General features: G+C 43.5%; 1 protein-coding gene across 1 annotated transcript in view; it reads right to left on the reverse strand.

The window, feature by feature from the left end:
• Positions 1 to 18,797, reverse strand: part of LOC138020120 (lipid scramblase CLPTM1L-like) — a 40,757-nt gene extending 21,960 nt beyond the window's left edge. The window contains exons 1-11 of the mRNA XM_068867121.1: positions 18,596 to 18,797; positions 18,388 to 18,488; positions 15,561 to 15,753; positions 14,502 to 14,629; positions 14,268 to 14,340; positions 13,867 to 13,984; positions 12,641 to 12,735; positions 11,870 to 11,954; positions 10,901 to 11,004; positions 9,919 to 9,987; positions 9,369 to 9,419 (exon numbers count right to left, since the gene is read on the reverse strand). Of these exons, the coding sequence (XP_068723222.1) occupies positions 9,369 to 9,419; positions 9,919 to 9,987; positions 10,901 to 11,004; positions 11,870 to 11,954; positions 12,641 to 12,735; positions 13,867 to 13,984; positions 14,268 to 14,340; positions 14,502 to 14,629; positions 15,561 to 15,753; positions 18,388 to 18,488; positions 18,596 to 18,748 (1,170 nt within the window). The 5' untranslated portion in view covers positions 18,749 to 18,797. The remainder of the gene's footprint in view (positions 1 to 9,368; positions 9,420 to 9,918; positions 9,988 to 10,900; positions 11,005 to 11,869; positions 11,955 to 12,640; positions 12,736 to 13,866; positions 13,985 to 14,267; positions 14,341 to 14,501; positions 14,630 to 15,560; positions 15,754 to 18,387; positions 18,489 to 18,595) is intronic.
• Between the last annotated feature and the right edge of the window lie 279 nt (positions 18,798 to 19,076).

Consider the following 19,076-nt stretch of genomic DNA (forward strand, 5'->3'; position numbering starts at 1 on the left):
GGGAATCATCCGGTACGAATCGACCGTGATGTCCGTCGACGGCATAGTAAACAGTTCCACACTCATCGTGTTCTTCTTCTTCTTCGTCTTCTGCTACGTCGTCGTGGTGCTCTCGGTAGGTGCGGCATCAACCAACCACCGTACTGAACGGGTGTCCTGCCTTTTATAGTAGGAGCAGACTGACGTCGACGGTAAGCGCGTTGTCGACGCAACCGTGAATGGACGACCATCGGTCGGTGAATCATTATCGTCTAAAGATGGATGCCACACTCCGTTTGGCTTTTTTATAGGCATGTCGTCCACCGGCTTTGAGACCGACTTTCACCAAAGCGCCCGCCTTTCGTTTCAAACCGCGTTTGAGCGAGTGTCCCACCACACCTCCGACATCGTTGAAGGAACGACCACTCGCTGCGGCTTGAAGTCCCGTTTGCATGGCATTCATCAAAACGGGCGAGGCAATCTTGATCAACTCTTCGGTAGCACCCGATCCACGAAGGTACGGAGGATAATACCGTGTCAAACTACCCCCACGCATGATGAGAAAAATGATAACCCACGACGTGTCTTCATTTTATACGTTTTTTCATTTCCGTTTCCGGAACTGAAAGGTGACGATGGTCCTATGACCTCTTCCCAGGTCAGCCAGATGTCCATCACTCTCGGCCACACTGACTTCGATGACATCCAAGTAACGACGACGCATGGGCATCCATTGAATGTGGGTCGGTTCGAAATAGACGTCACCTCCGCCACGTCGTTGATAATGGACTTCTCGTATCAAAGGATGTTCGGCATCTCCCATGACGTTACTGCTCACCACGTCTGAGTACACCAATAAGCTTCGGGAGGTATGACTTAGAGCCTGCTGGAATGCCGTGTTCAAATTGACAAAGTGCCACTCTACGGTGAAACTCAGAACAAGCCAGGTCGTATCGGCCATCCATAACGCTTCCAAGACTAATTCCGTATTGGACACCCGCGCTGCTTTCTTAGTTTCTTTGTCATAGAGACTGTATCGAAGATTGGGACCCAGACTGTGTTTGCCCTTGTTGTCGACTTTCAACCATCCCATGCGAAAGGCCAAATCCTTGACGATTCTCAGTTCCACGTTATTACCGGTAATAGGACGACTTCCCAGGACTCCAATATCCTTTTTTTCCAAGATGGCCATCTCTCCTTCCCAGCGAAAGGTCGGTCGATGTGCGTCCTCGACCACACCATTCGCCATGCCTTGCAGAGTCCCGGTGATCTCCCAGTCGATCTCTTTGATCAAAGCGTTCATGAGTCCGACCCCATCCACAATGAACGGAGAATTCTCGATGACATTATTGCGCCACACATCTTCCGTACGGGTCGTGAGAGTTTTTGTCGATGTGTTGTAGATTTGATACCTCAGTTGTATCACGCTAGCACCATCGGAGAGAAAACTACTGAGATCCAAACCACTATCGGGTATGGAAATGGACGTCAATCCGACCTCCCAATCCCCTTCAAACTGGACCACCTGAGGAAGTCGCGACTTGAACGTGTTGGTCTTATTATCCGGAAACTCTTTCGAAGGATCGCTGAGCACGACGATGCGATTCATGACGACGACGAAAATGAAGACAGAGCGTACTTGTTTTGTCTTTAGGAAAGGCCACGGGACGTCCGTCGATTTCCTTGACACGAACGTGGACCGTCTCGATCTGAGATCCTCGTAGACGATGATAGTGCACCTGGTGTGGTTCCCACCAGACACCTCCACTTTTATAGGGAACGGTGCGTAGCAATTCGTCGTACGACTCTTCCAACCATTGACTTTCCGTCAGGGTGACGTAGACGACAAGGGGACGTGCGACCGGTTGCTTCGCCAAGGGAGCCAAGGGAGTGTTCTTCAACTTGGCAAAGGCTTCGTTCAGACGGACAAAACGCCAATTGAAGGTTTTGGCCATCACCATGAAGTGGGCATTGTTATACCGGCCACCGAGGTGACCTGACCCGACCTGACTTTCTAAGACCACGGCCGTCGGACCAGTTTCGGAGGTGAATTTGTTAGGGAAGGACGGAAAGACGGAGCCATCACGAAAACGTTCCAAGGTGTAATCCGGTGTCGGAGCGTGTTTATCGATCGCTTCCATGAGAAGATTGGGTCCTTTCTTGTAGTACTGTGCTGTGTTTACATATTCAGCGTCGGTGGCGATCCATCCCATATGTAAAGCCAGTTCAAGGACCCATCCAAAATACTTCCACATGATGCCACTTATGAACACATTCGTATTGTCCAGAAGCAAATCGTCTCCTTTCCATACCAAGGTGGCCATGGTATAGTATCTCTTCGTCTTGGGGGGGGACTGACTCGTGTCCGTGATCTCAAAGTGAAGGTGCTCCCCTTTTTGTAGACTGGTCGTGATCTTCTGTTGCATTCGATGCACGACCTTCTTGATAAATTCCACACCCGTCTCGGAAGGGGTGATCTCCGATAAGAGGACCACCCCTCGTGCATTCCGCGCGATCACGAGCTCTCCACTAGAATTCCTTGTCGTGGTGGAATAGTAATACGTACACAAGTATCCTTCCTCATGCCATGTCTCCGGATGACCCACGCCATGGTACGCCTCATGAACCAGGATCTTTTCGGGGTGTACAGGTGGCGGTGGTGGTGGCGGTGGAATGTCAGGCAGAAAGACGCCACTCAATCCCACTTCCCAACGATCCGTGTCCTGCTGCCAGGCACGACCGTCTGGCAGACGGACTTTAAATTCGGAAGGACCGTTGTCGGGAAACTCGGATTTTTGAACATGACTCGACAACGTCACATAATGAGACATGACGAAAAGAACGAAATCTTTATTGTATCTTTGTATCTTTTATACATGTCGTAACGCAGAACGAGGAATCCAACTATCGTATTTCTCAGGCCAACCTAACCAACGCACTTTCACGAGTCGCTTGCGTCGTTGCAAGATCTTTTCCACGCGGAACAAAGCTTCGTCGGGCACGGTGACTTTCTGAACATCTTCTTCGTAGAAACTACCTTCGAGAGGCGTGCCATCCCATTCTTTCAGTTTATACGTGACCACGGGTCCGGGTACCACGCGTTGTACGACAAACACTTCTTCGGTCCAGCCCGGCAGATACCCTTTCTTGAACGGACGATGTTTCTTGCTGAGTCGAACGCGATCGCCCACTTTGAGTTTGGGACGAGGACGCCGTTTCAGGCGTTTGCCGTACAAGGTGGACCACACCGCGCCTTCGTTCTTCTCCGTCACGTCGCGCGGTGCCATACCGATACTCCGATGCCGACTCCCATTGTACCCGTCGAGGAGTTGGGGCAACACCTTGACATACACTCGCGTATTACGCGCCGTGAAATAACGATACATGCGTTGTTTTAACGTACGATTAAAACGTTCGACGATGGAAGCTTTGGCATCCCCATGCGTCGAAAAATGGTGAATGCCTTCTTTTTCCAACATGGTTCTGAACGGGGCATTGTAAAATTCTTTTCCGGCATCCGTCTGTAAACGCAATGGTTTCCGTCCACTCTGTCGCAGAATCTTCTCAAACGCTTCTGTCACGGCCAACCCGGTCTTGTTCTTGACGGGGATGGCCCAGGCATACTTGGACAAGACGTCGATGACCGTCAAGAGGTATCGATTTCCACCATTCCATTTCTTGAGAGGTTGCATCTCCACCAGATCGGCTTGCCATTGATCGTCTTTGTGGAACACCAACACGGGGGACGTCTGAAAACGTCGACGAACCGGACGATGTAACGTGTAGGCCAATTCCCCTTGCAATTCGTCTCGGGCTTCTTTCAAGGACAACCCTTGGGCCTTGGCATAGCGGGCCACGCCGCCTAAAGCGCCGGGCGTGCCGGGATCCGTGTAGGCGGTGACGCCGGAAGCACGGCGGCGGTTCTTCCGCTTCGGCATGTCTTGGTGAGAAGGAGTCGGACGGTCAACTCCAAGAGACTAGGCAGATCTTTCAGGTACCGTTGTTCCAACGTCTGCCACGTAGCGTACGCTCTCTCGGGTCCCAGAGTTCGCGTCAACCAGGTCAGGTACACGACAAAATGAGGCCATTTATAGTCGTCCTTGCGTTTCAGAGCGGCGAACGTGGCTATGGCATCCACGGGTTCTTGGGTGGGTAATCCGTCCCATTGATCGTCTCCTTCGAGACAGGTCATCAATTCTCGACATATCCAGGTCAAGATCGACCAACGGAGACGTCGTCCGTACTCGCGATAAGGGAGACGTACGATTTGTTCGAGTCCCACCCTCACCACCCGACGACCCAATTCAGCACACGACATCATCATCACATGTACTTTTTTCTTTTATTCAAACATTTCACATTGACTGACTTTTATACACTCCGGAATCGATACGAATCTGATCAAAATTCAAATCAAAAAAACAAGATTTCAGCAATCCTGGTGTGATGGGACGGATCTGTTCCAATCGTCGGCACCACTCTTCTTCCCGTTTCTCTATCCTCTTCTTGAGGTACGCATGATCATCCGTCGGCAACGGTCCGAACATCTTCTTCCTCTCTAGGTCTATCTGATACTTCTGCCACTTCTCCTGTTCTTCCCGAGAGATCCGTTGGACCGTATCGTGATCGTAGCCCTCGGCACGCCTCTTGAGGATCGTCTTGCCCCAGGCCAGATCTATCCACTGGAAAAACTTACACGATTCCTCTTGTCGACAGGCTAAGAAGAAACGATCCTTGTTGGGCGAGTCTGGTTTCACCGTCCGCGACAAACGCGCCTTCTCCTGATGGTAGCAATGCCAGGGTCCTCGTCGGACATCCTCATGCAGCTGCGCCTCGATGGCATCGATCCAAGTCTGGATTCGATCGGCACCCATCACGAACAAAGGACACACCCCATCATAATCTCGGCAGTACAGGTACGGAGCCCCATTCTTGGTCAAGCCACCTGTCAATGGGGTGGCATGAAACGGGCACAGCACGTCCTTCGGACCGGTCAATGGAGGCGGCGGTGACGAACGGGACGACGAGGGCGACACCACGGGTGGTGATGGTGGTGGTTCAGGAACTCGACAGGGCGAGTCTGTGGTTATAGTAGGTTCGAAAGGCACGTCATGATGCACCCTGCCTTCGGCCAAGGATACCACGAACGGTGGATCTTTCTGTTCGAGGGGCATCGTGGTCAGCATCTGTTCGTACGAAGGCAGTTCGGGCGGCACGGAGGCCAGTAGGGCATCCAATTCACGAGCCGCTTGGTTCAGTTCCTCGTCCTTCTTCTTCATCTCCTCTTTTCGTTTGGTGGCCGCTTTCTCACGCGCTTCCTTGTAAATTTTGACAGGCGGTTGGGCTGTTTCACGAACGACATCGTCTTTTTTCTTACCTCGTTTGGTCGGTTTTTTACCCAAACTAGGATACTTAGCGGGAGACACACCTCCGTATTGCCACGACGTACTCATGGTGATCAATGAGAACCTGACTTGCACGACACCGTCCTTTATAACCCGTCGCACGTGTTCCTCTCGTGCTTGATCTTCACGTGTCTCCCACGTGGACACTCTCATAAAACATCGAAGCTCCTTTCCGCTCTCTCCATTTGTCACAGTATGTCTCAGGCAGCAGCCACGCAAACAGAACAAGACGACGACGATCCCATCACCTTACGACTTCTCAAACGTATAGACGCTCTCCTGGATCGTTACTTGTGCAAGTGTTGTCAGTACGAAAAGAACCGACTCCCCTTGTCAGCCTTAAAGACCTGGAAACCGGATGCTAATGTGTGCTCAGAGTGCAAATACATCTTCGACGATGCTGACGACCCCGACCCAGACGTGCGCAACCACTGGTGGTCCAAACGAGGGTGGCGCACCAAAGACTACTGGTCCTCCGCCGAATCCTCCTCCTCCTCCTCCGAAGACGACGACGACGACACACCCCTTTGATGACGTGTGCTTCGTCCTGGATCTGGAATATTTTTGTAGTGGGCGACAAATCTTACCTAGAGAACTGGGATACTGCGACCATACTGGAACTCATTATGGATCCATCCACTACAAACCTTGTGTGGAATGGCCCCATCTCTCTGCCAAAGATCAACGTACCGCTCATTACGTTTCCAAGTACGTCCATGGTCTTCCTTACTATCCCAGACAAGACTATCATGTAGCCAGTGAACTCCTGGTCGATGTCCGTCGTCTCTACCAACAATTCAAGACCCCACAACGAACCCTCGTGGCTCACAAAGGAGGGATGGAAGGTCAATGGCTGGATACCTGGCAGATTCCTCATCTAGACTTGGAACGATGGGGATGTCCCAAATTCGACGATCTACCCCGTCTCTCCGTCGGGTCGTGCGGACGACATCAGCATCCCTTACAATTGCATTGCCCTCAAGTCGAATGCTACCATTTCGTCCAATGGATGCGGTCTCAGCGACTCTTGTCTCACGACACGCGTTACATCAATCACGAACGCACGCAAAGAATGCTAGCCAGTCAGACACCCAGGACCCCGTTACGCCCTGCCCATTGGAAGACGTTCCCTCTACCCAAGTTGAACTATTTTCTTAAAGAACACAAATGTAACCGCCAATGAAAATAAAACATGTTTTTTTTAATTCACATTGAGTGTTCCTCTTAACTTAACTTAACTTACACGAGTAAACGAACGATCACCAAGGTACTTTCGATAATAATACAATTGAGTCTCTTTTCTGGCACGCAACCATTCCGTGACTTGACGGTGAGGAAAACGATAATCCCACCAACGAAGAAAACGTTCACTCTGATGAGCAATCTCCCTCTCCATCAAATGTTCCACCTCACTAAAAAACAAAATAAACAAATGTCAACGTCCCAACAGTCCCTCCAGGGTGGTTAAATCGTCATCCGACAGACTCGACAACTCAAACCTGTCATCGTCGTCCTCAAACTCGTCGTCCGAAGGATCTGTGTTCAGATTCCAGATAGTCCGGGTCACGGCATCGTAGACTTGTTGCACAATGGCGTCCTGACGCTCGTCGTACCGCGGGTAGTTCTCCTTCTCGTTTCCATTCAGGTAGACCTCCCGACAATGAGGGCAGGTCCAATGGCTTCGGGTCAGCCACCACGTGAACAAGCAACCCACGTGCAAGGTTTGGTGGCAGCATCCCATCTCCACCAAAAGATCTGGTTTGATCTTGGCGCCTTCGATGCCTCCAGGTACTTGTTTATTGACCTTCTCCACAAACGCCTTCACATTGTTATCATCATCTTTGAGTCCAAAGTCCTCCTCGCCACAGATGACACAGGGGAACTCAGAGGTATCATCGGCGTCGAGGAATTGCCCTGCAGGTTTGGCCTTCCCACCCCAACGGATCGCTGCTTTCATTTCCACATCGTCCACCTCCTTGTCTTTATCTTTCTGACGAGTCGAGATGTTGAATACAGGACCCGTAAAACCCATTGTCGGAACAACGTTGTTGATGTTGTCGTTGCTTCCGTGACCCCGACCGATGACCACATTCATCACACTGACCATCAATCGACCATTTCTTTCTTGCCTCTGTGCTCGTCGCATATCTCTCGTTACTTCTGCGATGGCTAAACAACCTCCCATAGACTTTTCAAAGAACAAGAATGATGATCCTTCCAACGCTTCGCCTCTTATAGACCTCTTTGGACCTCGTTTTCAAGAAGAGACCTTTCCTGGAGGGGTACCCCCCCATCCCCCCTCTCTAAGTCACCTGACCTATCACATGACCTATGAGGGTCTCTTATAAGAGCGTGCGATCCTAAACCTCTTCATTCTGTTTGTGATGCTTCGCCAATATGCCACCCGTCACACGCTCGCAAGCCAGAAGGGCCAGAGAGAGACTCAACCGTATATACCAGGTATACCAAGAGAACAAAAACGAGATCCTCAGAAAGACACGGCAACTCGAGCGGAAGAAAGCCGAGCAACGAGAACAAGAGCAGAAACAATTCGAAGCAGAAAACCAATGTGTGATCTGCTTCGAATACCATCTCACGGAACCGCACAAGCTCGAGCATCTGACGTTTGCAGCCATTTGTCGCCACCTGGGATCCCTGCGGAAACTCCGACACCGATCAACCCCCATGAAGATGTTTTGCTGCAAGCAAAGAATGCACGACCGGTGTCTCTATGCATTCCTGGCCACGCAGTATGGTTACATGAACCAGTACCAAAGGAAGGATTGGCAATGTCCTCACTGTCGGACCAGTCTGCTCGTGGCGGGGAACAAATACTTTCCCCAAATCGCCCAGAACCCACCTTCGCCAAATGCTCGGGACCACGTCCGAAGAAACTTGTTCACAAGCTAACGCGTGCTTCTGATGTCTTCCAAAAACATGGGGAAGGTCTTTGCCAAATAGGTACCACACCCGTTCCTTTGCGTTGTCCTTCCTATTGGGATCGTTTTTATGTCATGTTGTTTCGGTGTATGTATCTGCATCCATTAGCTAAGAATCACGCCATGGACGACCCATCCTTTATGATTTTATGTTGTTTAGCTTTGTTAAATTTTTTAGTAGGGTAGTAGGTTCTGGATTCCTACACCCTTGTTCAGGGACGAGGTTAGACACCAGGTCTCCTCACACGTTCCCGTTTGTAGATAAGTTTTGTTTGATTAAACCGTTGAACATAAGTTATTGTTGTTCATTAAACCGTTATGATTCGAGAAAAACAAAACGGGTCTCCTTCATGTTCCGCATTCCAAACATACTTTCTTCATGTTCCGCATTCCAAACATACTTTCCAACTTGTCCTTCGATTATGACGTCAAATGGACTTTGACCCCACCGTCTTAACCAATCCTGTTCACGTGTGCACGTGATAATGGCGGACCTAAAAATTTCCACCAATCAGAACACGATGCATCTCATTAAAAATCGCTCTCGACCAATCAGAAGGCTCCCTCAAAAGTGGCTCGTATTCCCCTATAGTACTACTTATACATGTCTAAAGATTTAGCCTTAAGCCACAGTCGTTCACATCTTGAAATTTGAAATCTAAGCAACAATTGCAAAAACCAAGTGCCCCTGTTTGAAGAAAGGAGACAAGTCAACCACATTAGGGATGAAATGGCTTGGGGAGGAGAGGACAGCACCAATTGTCTTAAACTCTGTACATAGCCATTCTTTTTCTTGGCAGATTTGTGCTGTGCGTGTGTGTGAGGTATGTGTATGTTTCCATATATGTAAATTGGCTTCCTTGTTCGTTAACCTTTTACTTAATTTAGAAGGCCAATACCCTTTCATATATTTAATTCTATCCAATGTAAATTTTTGGCAAAATATAAGGGTAGAATAAAGTTGTTGTTTTTGTTGTTGTTGTTGTTGTTGTTTTCAAGGGCCCGACTGATCTGCAGTGTGCAGTGGAGGAAGAGCATGCCTTACCTCACTGTCAAACTCTTCCGTCTCTTTTTCTTCACTTGTTCGTTGACCAAGCTTGACAAGGACATGCCATGAAACAAAATTGTTTAACATTAGAATGAAGTACGAGCCTCAAGCACTTGTAAATCAAAGAGGGTTGAAAAAAATACCCATGTGCAAACTTGAGTCTAACCCATGACCAACACACTGAGCAAATGCAGCCAATTTGAAGCTCATCACTTAAACGTTTTGGGAGAGTGGTTTCCAATTGAGTGTTAATGATACATGTACTTTCATGATCACTTTAATTTTCTATAGCTGCAATGTGTAAATGGCCACAGTTCTAATCTCATACCAAATTTTGAGCCAACCAGAAGCAATTTGAGCATAACCAATAATAATATTAAGTGCCTTGACCACCCAGGCACAATCCTCGCTCTTGGCACTGGCTGCGTGTATCACAGCTTCTAGATTTGGCTAGAGATGTGGTAGTCTGCATCTGCTGTGATTTGACAGAGCAATCAGTTAGGCCTTTTGGCTTCTTTGGCACTCTGTTTTAAAATCATTATTTCACCTGTAAGGTTGGTCTTGAACCTTTCTCCCATTTGATGTTCACTTTAAATGCCCTGGTAACTTTCCACATCTGCATGAGAAGACAAAAATTTAATAGAGAGGAGAAGATAAAATTATTTACAAAATTGATCATGAAAACTCAAGCAATGCATGGGTGGATCAACAAAGATTACACAAGGTACAACTGTACATAAGGCATGATAATTATAATTTGTCCAAACTGCTTTGATAATCATGGAACAGCAACTGTCACAGTCGGTACTGAAACAGACTATCGAAAAAATATAAGGTCTAGCAAGATAATTATAGCGGAGATGTCATTGACGTCACCTATTGTCATTAAAGTGCCAACCAGAGTCTCATAGGCTGTCGAAACAAAAGGTCCTTTGTTCCTGTAGTTGGCACATAATAAGAAAAGTAATGTAAACAGATATCATCCCTACTGTACAATGTCCACTAAACAATGAGAGGGGAACTAGTCAATATGTTATTGATGCCCCCTTGCATTTCAGGTAATATCCATAGCAACTGGGCATTCCAAGATTGGCAACAGTGGATGCTTCCTACGTTGAGGCTGAGGTGACAAAAAAGCCCATGCCAGGGATGGGGGAAGTCAGGAGTCATAAGAAAAAAAAAGTGCTGCTTTATTCGAAATCCCAAAAATTGTTTGTGCCAGTAAAGAAATCTTTTAAGATGCCTTCAAGGTTATTAAGTCAGAGGATGAGACCAGGGGGAACACACCGAGCAAAATTTCGTTGAGTTGGATTAATACTTGAAAGAGTGATTAAGTGGGAAAATTACCCTGTGATGTAGACTTGACAGGAGCAGAATAGTGATAAGTGAAGTCACCCTCCCCCACCCCTCCATGTGGAGTGTGTGCTGGTTCTCAGCCAGGCTTAGTCCCTTGACTAATAAAGTGTGTGCTCTTCTTAGGGTAGAGTATGTGACACTGGCAGACACACACCCTTTTAATATTAACTTACTTCAATCAACGAGCCAATACCAGCAGGAATGAGAACAAGGAGACTGGTTTTCTCATCCATCAGATACAAAAAAATTATGAATGTACTGACACATCTCCAAATAACTGCAAAATAACAATATGAAAATCACCTTATTGACAAGAAAAAGATCAGATGCCAGAAGTTGATGGTTAGTTGTACATAAACGCCTTTTGCACCATTCCTATAGGCCACTTTCAAAAATATCATAATTGTTTGCTCTCCAACATTTTGCATATTAAGCATTGCCTCTATTTTCTCTTGGGTCCACTGTGAGTCCTCAGAGAAACTGGAAACAATGCTTACAGCATGCAGAGGACAAACAACCCTAACATTTGTCCAGAAAACAGTCAAAAACTGTCCGTAATAATTGTGAACTAAAGCTAGTACTCCTCAAGAAAAATTTGTCCTTAACCCTTTGAGTCCGAAGCCAGCCTTAAAACCGGCCATACTTAGTATTTACTCTGTCTAATGCCAGACAATTTTACTTGTCAATGAGGAACTCCCGGGAGTCAATTGGTTAATTAAACCATGACCTTATTGTACCTTAAGTGTAACCATAATTATTCATTTACTGTGAAATATGGTACGTGTTACTTTATACAATTTTTTCTTGAAGCTCGTGTTTAGACTGTGTCTCACTATGCAGCAATTAATCCAGGATAAAAGTGGAGGTTTTGGGTGAAATCCATCAAAGGTAGTATTATTATGTACTTACTGTAGCTGCCAGGGAAAATAACCACCATGCCTTCTTCTATGTTGTTGCAAACAGATGTCACCCTTAGTAATGCCACAATTATAAATTATTTTTGCTAGTAAAAAAGGCTCAGCACTTCATAGCAAAACCTTTTGACAACTTTGCACAAAAAAAGCATACCCTGACTTTGTTACTCAGCTGATAAAAATTAATTACCGGTGATAATTATTAAATTTACAGGTAAGGTTTTTCACCTGTTCTCATGGAGAGTCCAACCATACTGTCTCTACTTTTCCAGTAGTTTATATCATTTTTAAAAGCTAAAAAATCAAACAGGAGCTGCAAGCAAACAAGAATCGTTATAAGCAAAGTTTGCGGTATTAGCTACTTTAAAAACACTTGGTTTTGAAATTCTTATGTACGGAGATATGAATGATATCTCGCCAATTTTATCTGCTGCAAATTGTCATTTGAAAATAACTTCAAAAATGAATTGAACTGGTAATTATGATAATGGTTTGCTGTAAATTGTAAAACTGATGACAACAGATCACTGAACTTCCAATTGACACTGCCCAAAATGCAGCACTTGCCGATGGATAGCCATTTATTGTGGGCCGGTACAAAGAAGTGACTTCACCTTAAAATGATATTAAATATTATGGTAATATTAATAAGGTTTAAGAGGTGGTCACATTAATGAAGTTCCACAGTGACTGTAAATATTTACTTTTCCTACTGCAACACTTTTGAAAACAATGCAAACTATCTTTCCAACTTAAAAGACATTTTGTTTCCTTACCATAATTATTACAACTTCCATTACACTCAAGAGGATCAAAAAAAGTTTACAATTACATTATAATTTCACCAGATGTCAACAAGTTACAAAATGTCAAGCCTCTTCACGATAAAAAGATGTATTAAGTAAGCAAAGTTCAGTTGTAAACTTCTCTGATTGCTCTCTGATTATAAAAACCTGTTGGCAAGTAATTCAACTAAACTGCTGCAGCTATGTGACTTACATGAAGCACAGTTATGCCAAATGTGACAGCCAGGAGGAAGAGATTAGTGTCTGTGAAAATACCTCTAATCTCATCCAAGTCCTTGTCAGAGAATCCTGAAATTTTTACACAAATAAGCCAGATTTATCTTTTTATCAAAGACTACATTAATTTGTACAATGTTATAAACTAAATGTTATACAAAATAATATAATGGTGAGAATTTTATCACAGACTAATCTTTGACACAATTTCTTATGCTGGTGTACAATCATGTATGTTGAACAATAATATTTTATATTTTTCCCATCATCACAACCTTCAGACATCCAAGCAGGTGTGCGGAAAATAAAAGACATGGAGAATAAAGATCGAAGACCCTGAAAATGAAGACCCCAAGAAAAATAACATATCAAACAATAAAGTTCAAAACACATTCTTCTGTTGTTTTCCTGTCGTTAATTTACAATCGATGTAGGTGCTGAACCATTTCAGGTGAATTCTCTGGGGTTCTATATCTATTTGTTTTTGCTTTCTTTTAATTTCCAACAGCTAACCTTGGTGTGTAGAAATGAAGACCAAGACTGTAGACAGTGGTAATTAACCTGAAATGACTCACCAGCCAGCATTTATAAATAAAAGGAAAGCAACAGGAATCCAATGTGTTTTGCTTTTTAATTACTGCTTGATAAATTAAGTGTATTTTTCCTATGGGGACCTTGGTTGGTGGGTCTTCAATCATTGTTTTCCAGTTGTTTTGTTCTCCATGTACTGAAAAACAAGCTAACTGTAACAGACGCTTGTTCACGTATAGGTAAAGACCTTCTGTCAGATGGAATGTACACCTGTAAACATTGTGGTTCAAACTTTTTCGGGCGGGTACAAAAGTCGGACCGGATCAACTCGGATCAACTCAGATTGCTCACCTTGGATCTAGCAAAAAACAGTTTTGTAAGCCAAAACTATTAGACTTTGCACCAATTTCACAAAGGTTAGCTTACAGATTATGGCTAGCTAAGGATGATTTCTCGAAGCCTCATCATTTTTTTTTTTATGTCGATCGCAGGTGAGCGATCCGAGTTGATCCGCCCCGACTTTTGTACCTGCCTACGGTAATTTTTTCTTGGTTTGAAAAAGTTTCAAACCAGTTCAATTTTGAGTTGTCTTTGTCTAATATTCATTGTCATAAACTGAAACTTTTGGAACCAGGAAAAAATTTGAACCACATTAACTCCAAAATTTCTCACCTAAATTCTTCATAGACGTGAAGGAATGATGGACGGAAGCCCAAATACGAAGTTTCCCAAGGGATATTGGTGAATATTTGATTTTGAGTTCCATCTCTGTGCTATTTGCATTTATGGGCTATAAGCAAATCAAGAACAAAAATATTATATGATATATAATGGTAGTTGATCAAAAATGAACATGCAATGACCTCACATAATCTTTGACATTCCAAAAAGACTGCTATTGTATGTTGTAACTAAATTAAGAGGGTGAACTTTGTATTGTTGTGAGTCATGATATTTAATTAATTTTTCTGTAATGGGTGATCAAGACCTCCTTAAATTAATATAATTGTCAATAAAAATATAATGATTAATTTTACTATTATCTCACTGATGGGAAACTACTATACATTTACCTTAAGGTATCTGTAAACAACTCCTAGTTGGTCTATGTACAGCACTGGAAGATATTCATTGTTTGGGGCTAAGCTACATGTAGTGAAAAGAACAAATTGTCAGCATGTTTTGTGGTCAAAACATATTGCAAATGTTGCAAAAATTGTACTTGAAATTCAGTACAATGTAGCTAGGTAGACTAGACGTATAGTCTGGAAGGAATTGCAGATGGATGCCAGAAAAATAGACCACACCTGATGAACTGAAAAATCTCCCCAGGAATAGCTTGACGTTGAAAGTCAACTTTTTCACTTAAGACATGAAAGTTGAGTGTTGGCTTCCAGTGTGTTACTGGAAGACTGCTGGTGGTGAACGTTGTTTTCTGGGAAACAACAATAACAACAAGTCAGAATTTATTCCTAGCAAAAGATAATAAAAGAATACAGAAACTCATCATCGTCATCATCATCATCATCGTATCTTTATTTACCCTTGGATTTTAGAGTAGCTTGGTGTAACTAGTATCTCTGAGCATTTACCCTCCTAACCATGATATACATGTATCACAAGGACAGACTAGCATTGAACTACTACTTTGCATCAAATTGTGTTTACTGTTAGTACTTGAAATGATTGATTGACTGACTGATGATGAGGATAATGATGATGATGATGATGATGATGATGATGATGATGATGACGATGATGATGATGATGATGACGCAGGAAATATTCAAAGCGTATATCTAGACAAAAATGGACCAACCATATCCATTAAGGATGTAAAACTGGAAAACCTGGGGCAACTCAAGGCCTACAAGGTGAGTATCTCAGTTTCACTTTGGACAGGGAGATTTAAAAAAACTAACTAAACCTCTGTGTTTTGGTTAATTTTTGGGGACAGTGAATTAAAGGTCTCCTTCAGGAGATGAAAAGTAACTGGCAGCAGACTCTCAGCCACAGTCCACTTAACTTATCTATACAATGCCTCTGATGTGGCTTTCAGCATGATAATAGATGTATACTATACTGGGTTTACTAGTTCATGTACCTTCTATAAATTCCAGGAGCATAGGTGAGGATCCAAATGATTTAATTTTTCTTATACATAGATATTATTCTTATTTTGATTAAAAACGTGGGAAAAATAAAGCTTTGGAATGCTTGGTAAAAGAGGCATCAGTAGTTAGAGGCACAAGCAAAGACAACTATTCCAGGATGTCTCCGATATCCACTACCTGTAGCTTCGATGGATACATGTACTTTGGTCCTTAATTAGTGAAGTAGATATCTAAACTTCAAGGCGGACTAACCTCTTTAAGATTTTTATCAGAGTTCAGTAGATTAACAGATTCGTCTTGACGTAAAGAATAGACTGTCAGTGGAGAAATAGCGTGCGAAGCATACTGACTGCTAAAGGGAGATATTCCAGTTGGATAAACAAACACATGTGCATATAGTGAACCATTTTCTCTTGTTTGTTGTGGCAAACTGACATTAAGTGTTCTGTAATGAAACAAAAATAAATGGAAGTTTCATATTGCTCTTAGAGATTGCCTTTTTAAAGGAGGAAGGGGAGGGGGGAGGGAATGGACCCGGTGGTAAGCAATGACTTGCTTCTATGAGACAAGATGATTTTTTAGTAGCAGTATTTGTAATAATTTTATTTATCAATTAACACAAGCATTTTCCTTTTCCTTGTCAACAAAAAGTCCTGTACATTGTGAATTCAACTACAATAAATATTACTCGTGTTTAATCAGGCTCATACCTCAAAAAAGCACAATAATGAACATGGCTGCCTGAGGTTTCAGGGTGAACCTTGAAAACAATCAGGGACCCACAAACTGGCAGGGGTCCCCTGTCAGTAATATAGTATTACAACAACTAGAACACATTTTTTTCCTCCTACTTTTACAGTTATTGTATTATATACACATATATGGAGTTTTTTAACATAATAATAACCCTAATACCCATTAAAAGTGTTGAATGAGCTTTCATCAAGGTCTAAAACCCATGCAGTCCTTAAGTTGAATATGTACAGTAAGAGAACTACTGTGTCACTTTAATGCAAGTGAACTGCATCTGGTAGCAATCTTCGCTACAAATTCTAAATACATTGGACTAAATCCAGACACTAATGTGCATTCTAAATACAATTTGTACTAGATGCATTGATCTTCAAACGATGCCACCTTAAGAAAACAATACTGGCAGGGTATTCTGAAATTGCTCCCTACATTGTAGAAAATTTTATAACAGCAACTTCAGAATATTCCATGTCCAGAATGTCTCTTTAAAGCACCACTTGAAGAATGAGACATCTCTATTTGTATGTTAATACTTGGGTGTGCAGTAAGTTTAAGACAACAGACACACAAAAATGGGTGTAAACAAAGGGGGAGGGAACATATACTGGCAATATTATTTTTATCAATGAGGTTGGAAAACAGCTGGAATGCTTGGCATGATGAGACAACTATTCCAATGCCACACAGACATGAAGGAGAAGCTACTCAAGCTTGACGAAGAAGCAAGGACTGAAGATCAACGTGAAAAAAACGAAGATTTTGAGGCTCAACCACACAAGCGTAGCTACATTCACCATTCGGCAGGACACCATCGAGGAAGACTTTGCCTACTTGGGCAGCACTGTGTCCACAGAAGGCGGAACTGATCAGGACATCCGCATTCGGATAGGAAAAGCTGCAGGAGTCTTCAATACCCTTCGACCCATCTGGCGATCAACAAAGCTGTCCCTCAACACAAAGCTTCGTATCTACAACTCCAATGTGAAAAGCATCTTTTTATACGGCTGTGAAACTTGGAGAGTGCTGAAGTCATCGATGGCCAAGATACAAGTCTTTGTGAACCGCTGCCTCCGCCAGATCCTTGGAGTGCGGTGGTACGACAGGCTGAGAAATGAAGAGCTGTGGAGAAGCACATCCCAAGAGCCAATCGAGCAACAGATCAAGAGACGCAAGTGGCACTGGCTTGGACACACGCTGAGGAAACCTGCAGACAATGTCACACGAAGAGGGCTACGGTGGACACCCCAAGGAAAGCGCCAAGGCAAAGGTCGCTGGCCTGACGTGGGGACACCTTCAATGGACACATGTACTATACAGTAACCTTAATTAGTGAGAATGTCTCTTTAAAACAGCACCATTTGAAGAATGAGACATCTCTATTTGTATACATGTAAATGCTTGGGTGTGCAGTAAGTTAACCAGGGGGGGAGGGAATGTACGGGTGATAATATGTTGATCAATAAGGTGGGAAAACACAAAAATGGGTGTAAACAAAGGGGAGAGGGAAATATATTGGCAAGGCATGGATAATACCCACTGTCCGTATTGACTACCAGATGAGGGTCAGTCGGCACCTAGCCAAGGGGGTGCCTCATGCTGGTATTGTAAAGCCCACACACCAGTAGGACACATTTTCCATTCAGGAACTAGATAAACTACCTAGCTCTCTAGTGAGTTCTAGTAGCTCAACGGGTAGAGCATCCGACCAGTGTTATGGAGGTCATAAATGTAGGTTTCAATCCTGCCAAGGACTCTGCTTTTTCACTTGTCCATTTGCCTGTTGCCAAGCAACTTGTATTCTATCCTTTTCATACTTTTACATGTTTTGGCTGCGACCCTGTAAGGTACATGTATATTTCAGAGGGTATTTCAAAGAAACGAATTAAAATCCATGTATATTGTGTACATGCATGCATGTATTCGTTGATTGCACTCACATGATAAGACAGCCATGTTGGTGCCAAAACAATAGAAAAATGTATCTTAAGTTTTGTATAATAATTTAGTCCAATTCCCAAAAGACATTTTCGTTAATTGTTCATTCCAACATGGCCGCAGAGACGTCAGGAGCTATCAAAGAGTAGAGACCTTATGCATGCGCGTTTTTGAGAAGCGGACGGCAACCGGAAAAGATCATTTTGTGAGCCAGGAGCGTGGTGTCTCGCAGATTTTTACATTATCATCTCTAATGGAGAAAAGATAGTTAGTGATGTAAATGTGGTTGTGTGAAGACAAGTTAAAAAGGAAAACAGCTCACTTCCGGTTGCCGACCGCGTCTCAAAAACGCGCTTGCTTAAGCTCCCTAATATATGTAAATCAAACTCACGTTCCAAATGAACGGAACAAGCTGAAGTTATCACTTTTCCAAAGGAAATGGTAGTTTCTCTCATGTGTCTTGTATTGGTGAGGTGATGTAAAAATTGAAATCTGTAAAATAACGGTGGCTTGAGGACTAAGGAATATTTATTAGGAGAGTTTCACAAAATAAGAGACACGTGCAAAATGTTGTAAGAGCTATCAGGTTATAAACTCACCTCTAACTTATTGTCTACAACAGAATGTGCTCGAAGACACTTCCTAGAATTTCCGTCACATGCCGGCACGTGAAAAAGATGATAAATAACATAGACGCTATTAGCTACATACAATCCGAAAAGGATGAAAACAATCGTTGTGACAAAACTCATCGCAATAATTTAGCATAAAATGGACGGTGGTTCAAATTTAATATTGATTACAAACTTAATCAGGGCTTCATGTATGCCCAAATGAAAATGAACACTTTGAAATTTCAAACTAAAACATGAAAATTCTTGAAAATATATTTCCTTTCTTTTCTTGAAACTGACTTGTCGTTGCTAATAGTGACTCCACTTTTCTGCAAATTAATTGTTCATATTTACAAGTTAGATAAAGTTAATTTAACCATAACTTCTGTTTCTTCAGGGATTTTCAGAGTATGACTTGCAAAAATACACTATATGTTTCCTAAATTCAACATAAGTGATAAAAAAA

The sequence above is a fragment of the Montipora capricornis genome, chromosome 10, assembly GCF_036669925.1.
Source record: "Montipora capricornis isolate CH-2021 chromosome 10, ASM3666992v2, whole genome shotgun sequence".
NCBI classification, from domain to species: Eukaryota; Metazoa; Cnidaria; class Anthozoa; order Scleractinia; family Acroporidae; genus Montipora; species Montipora capricornis.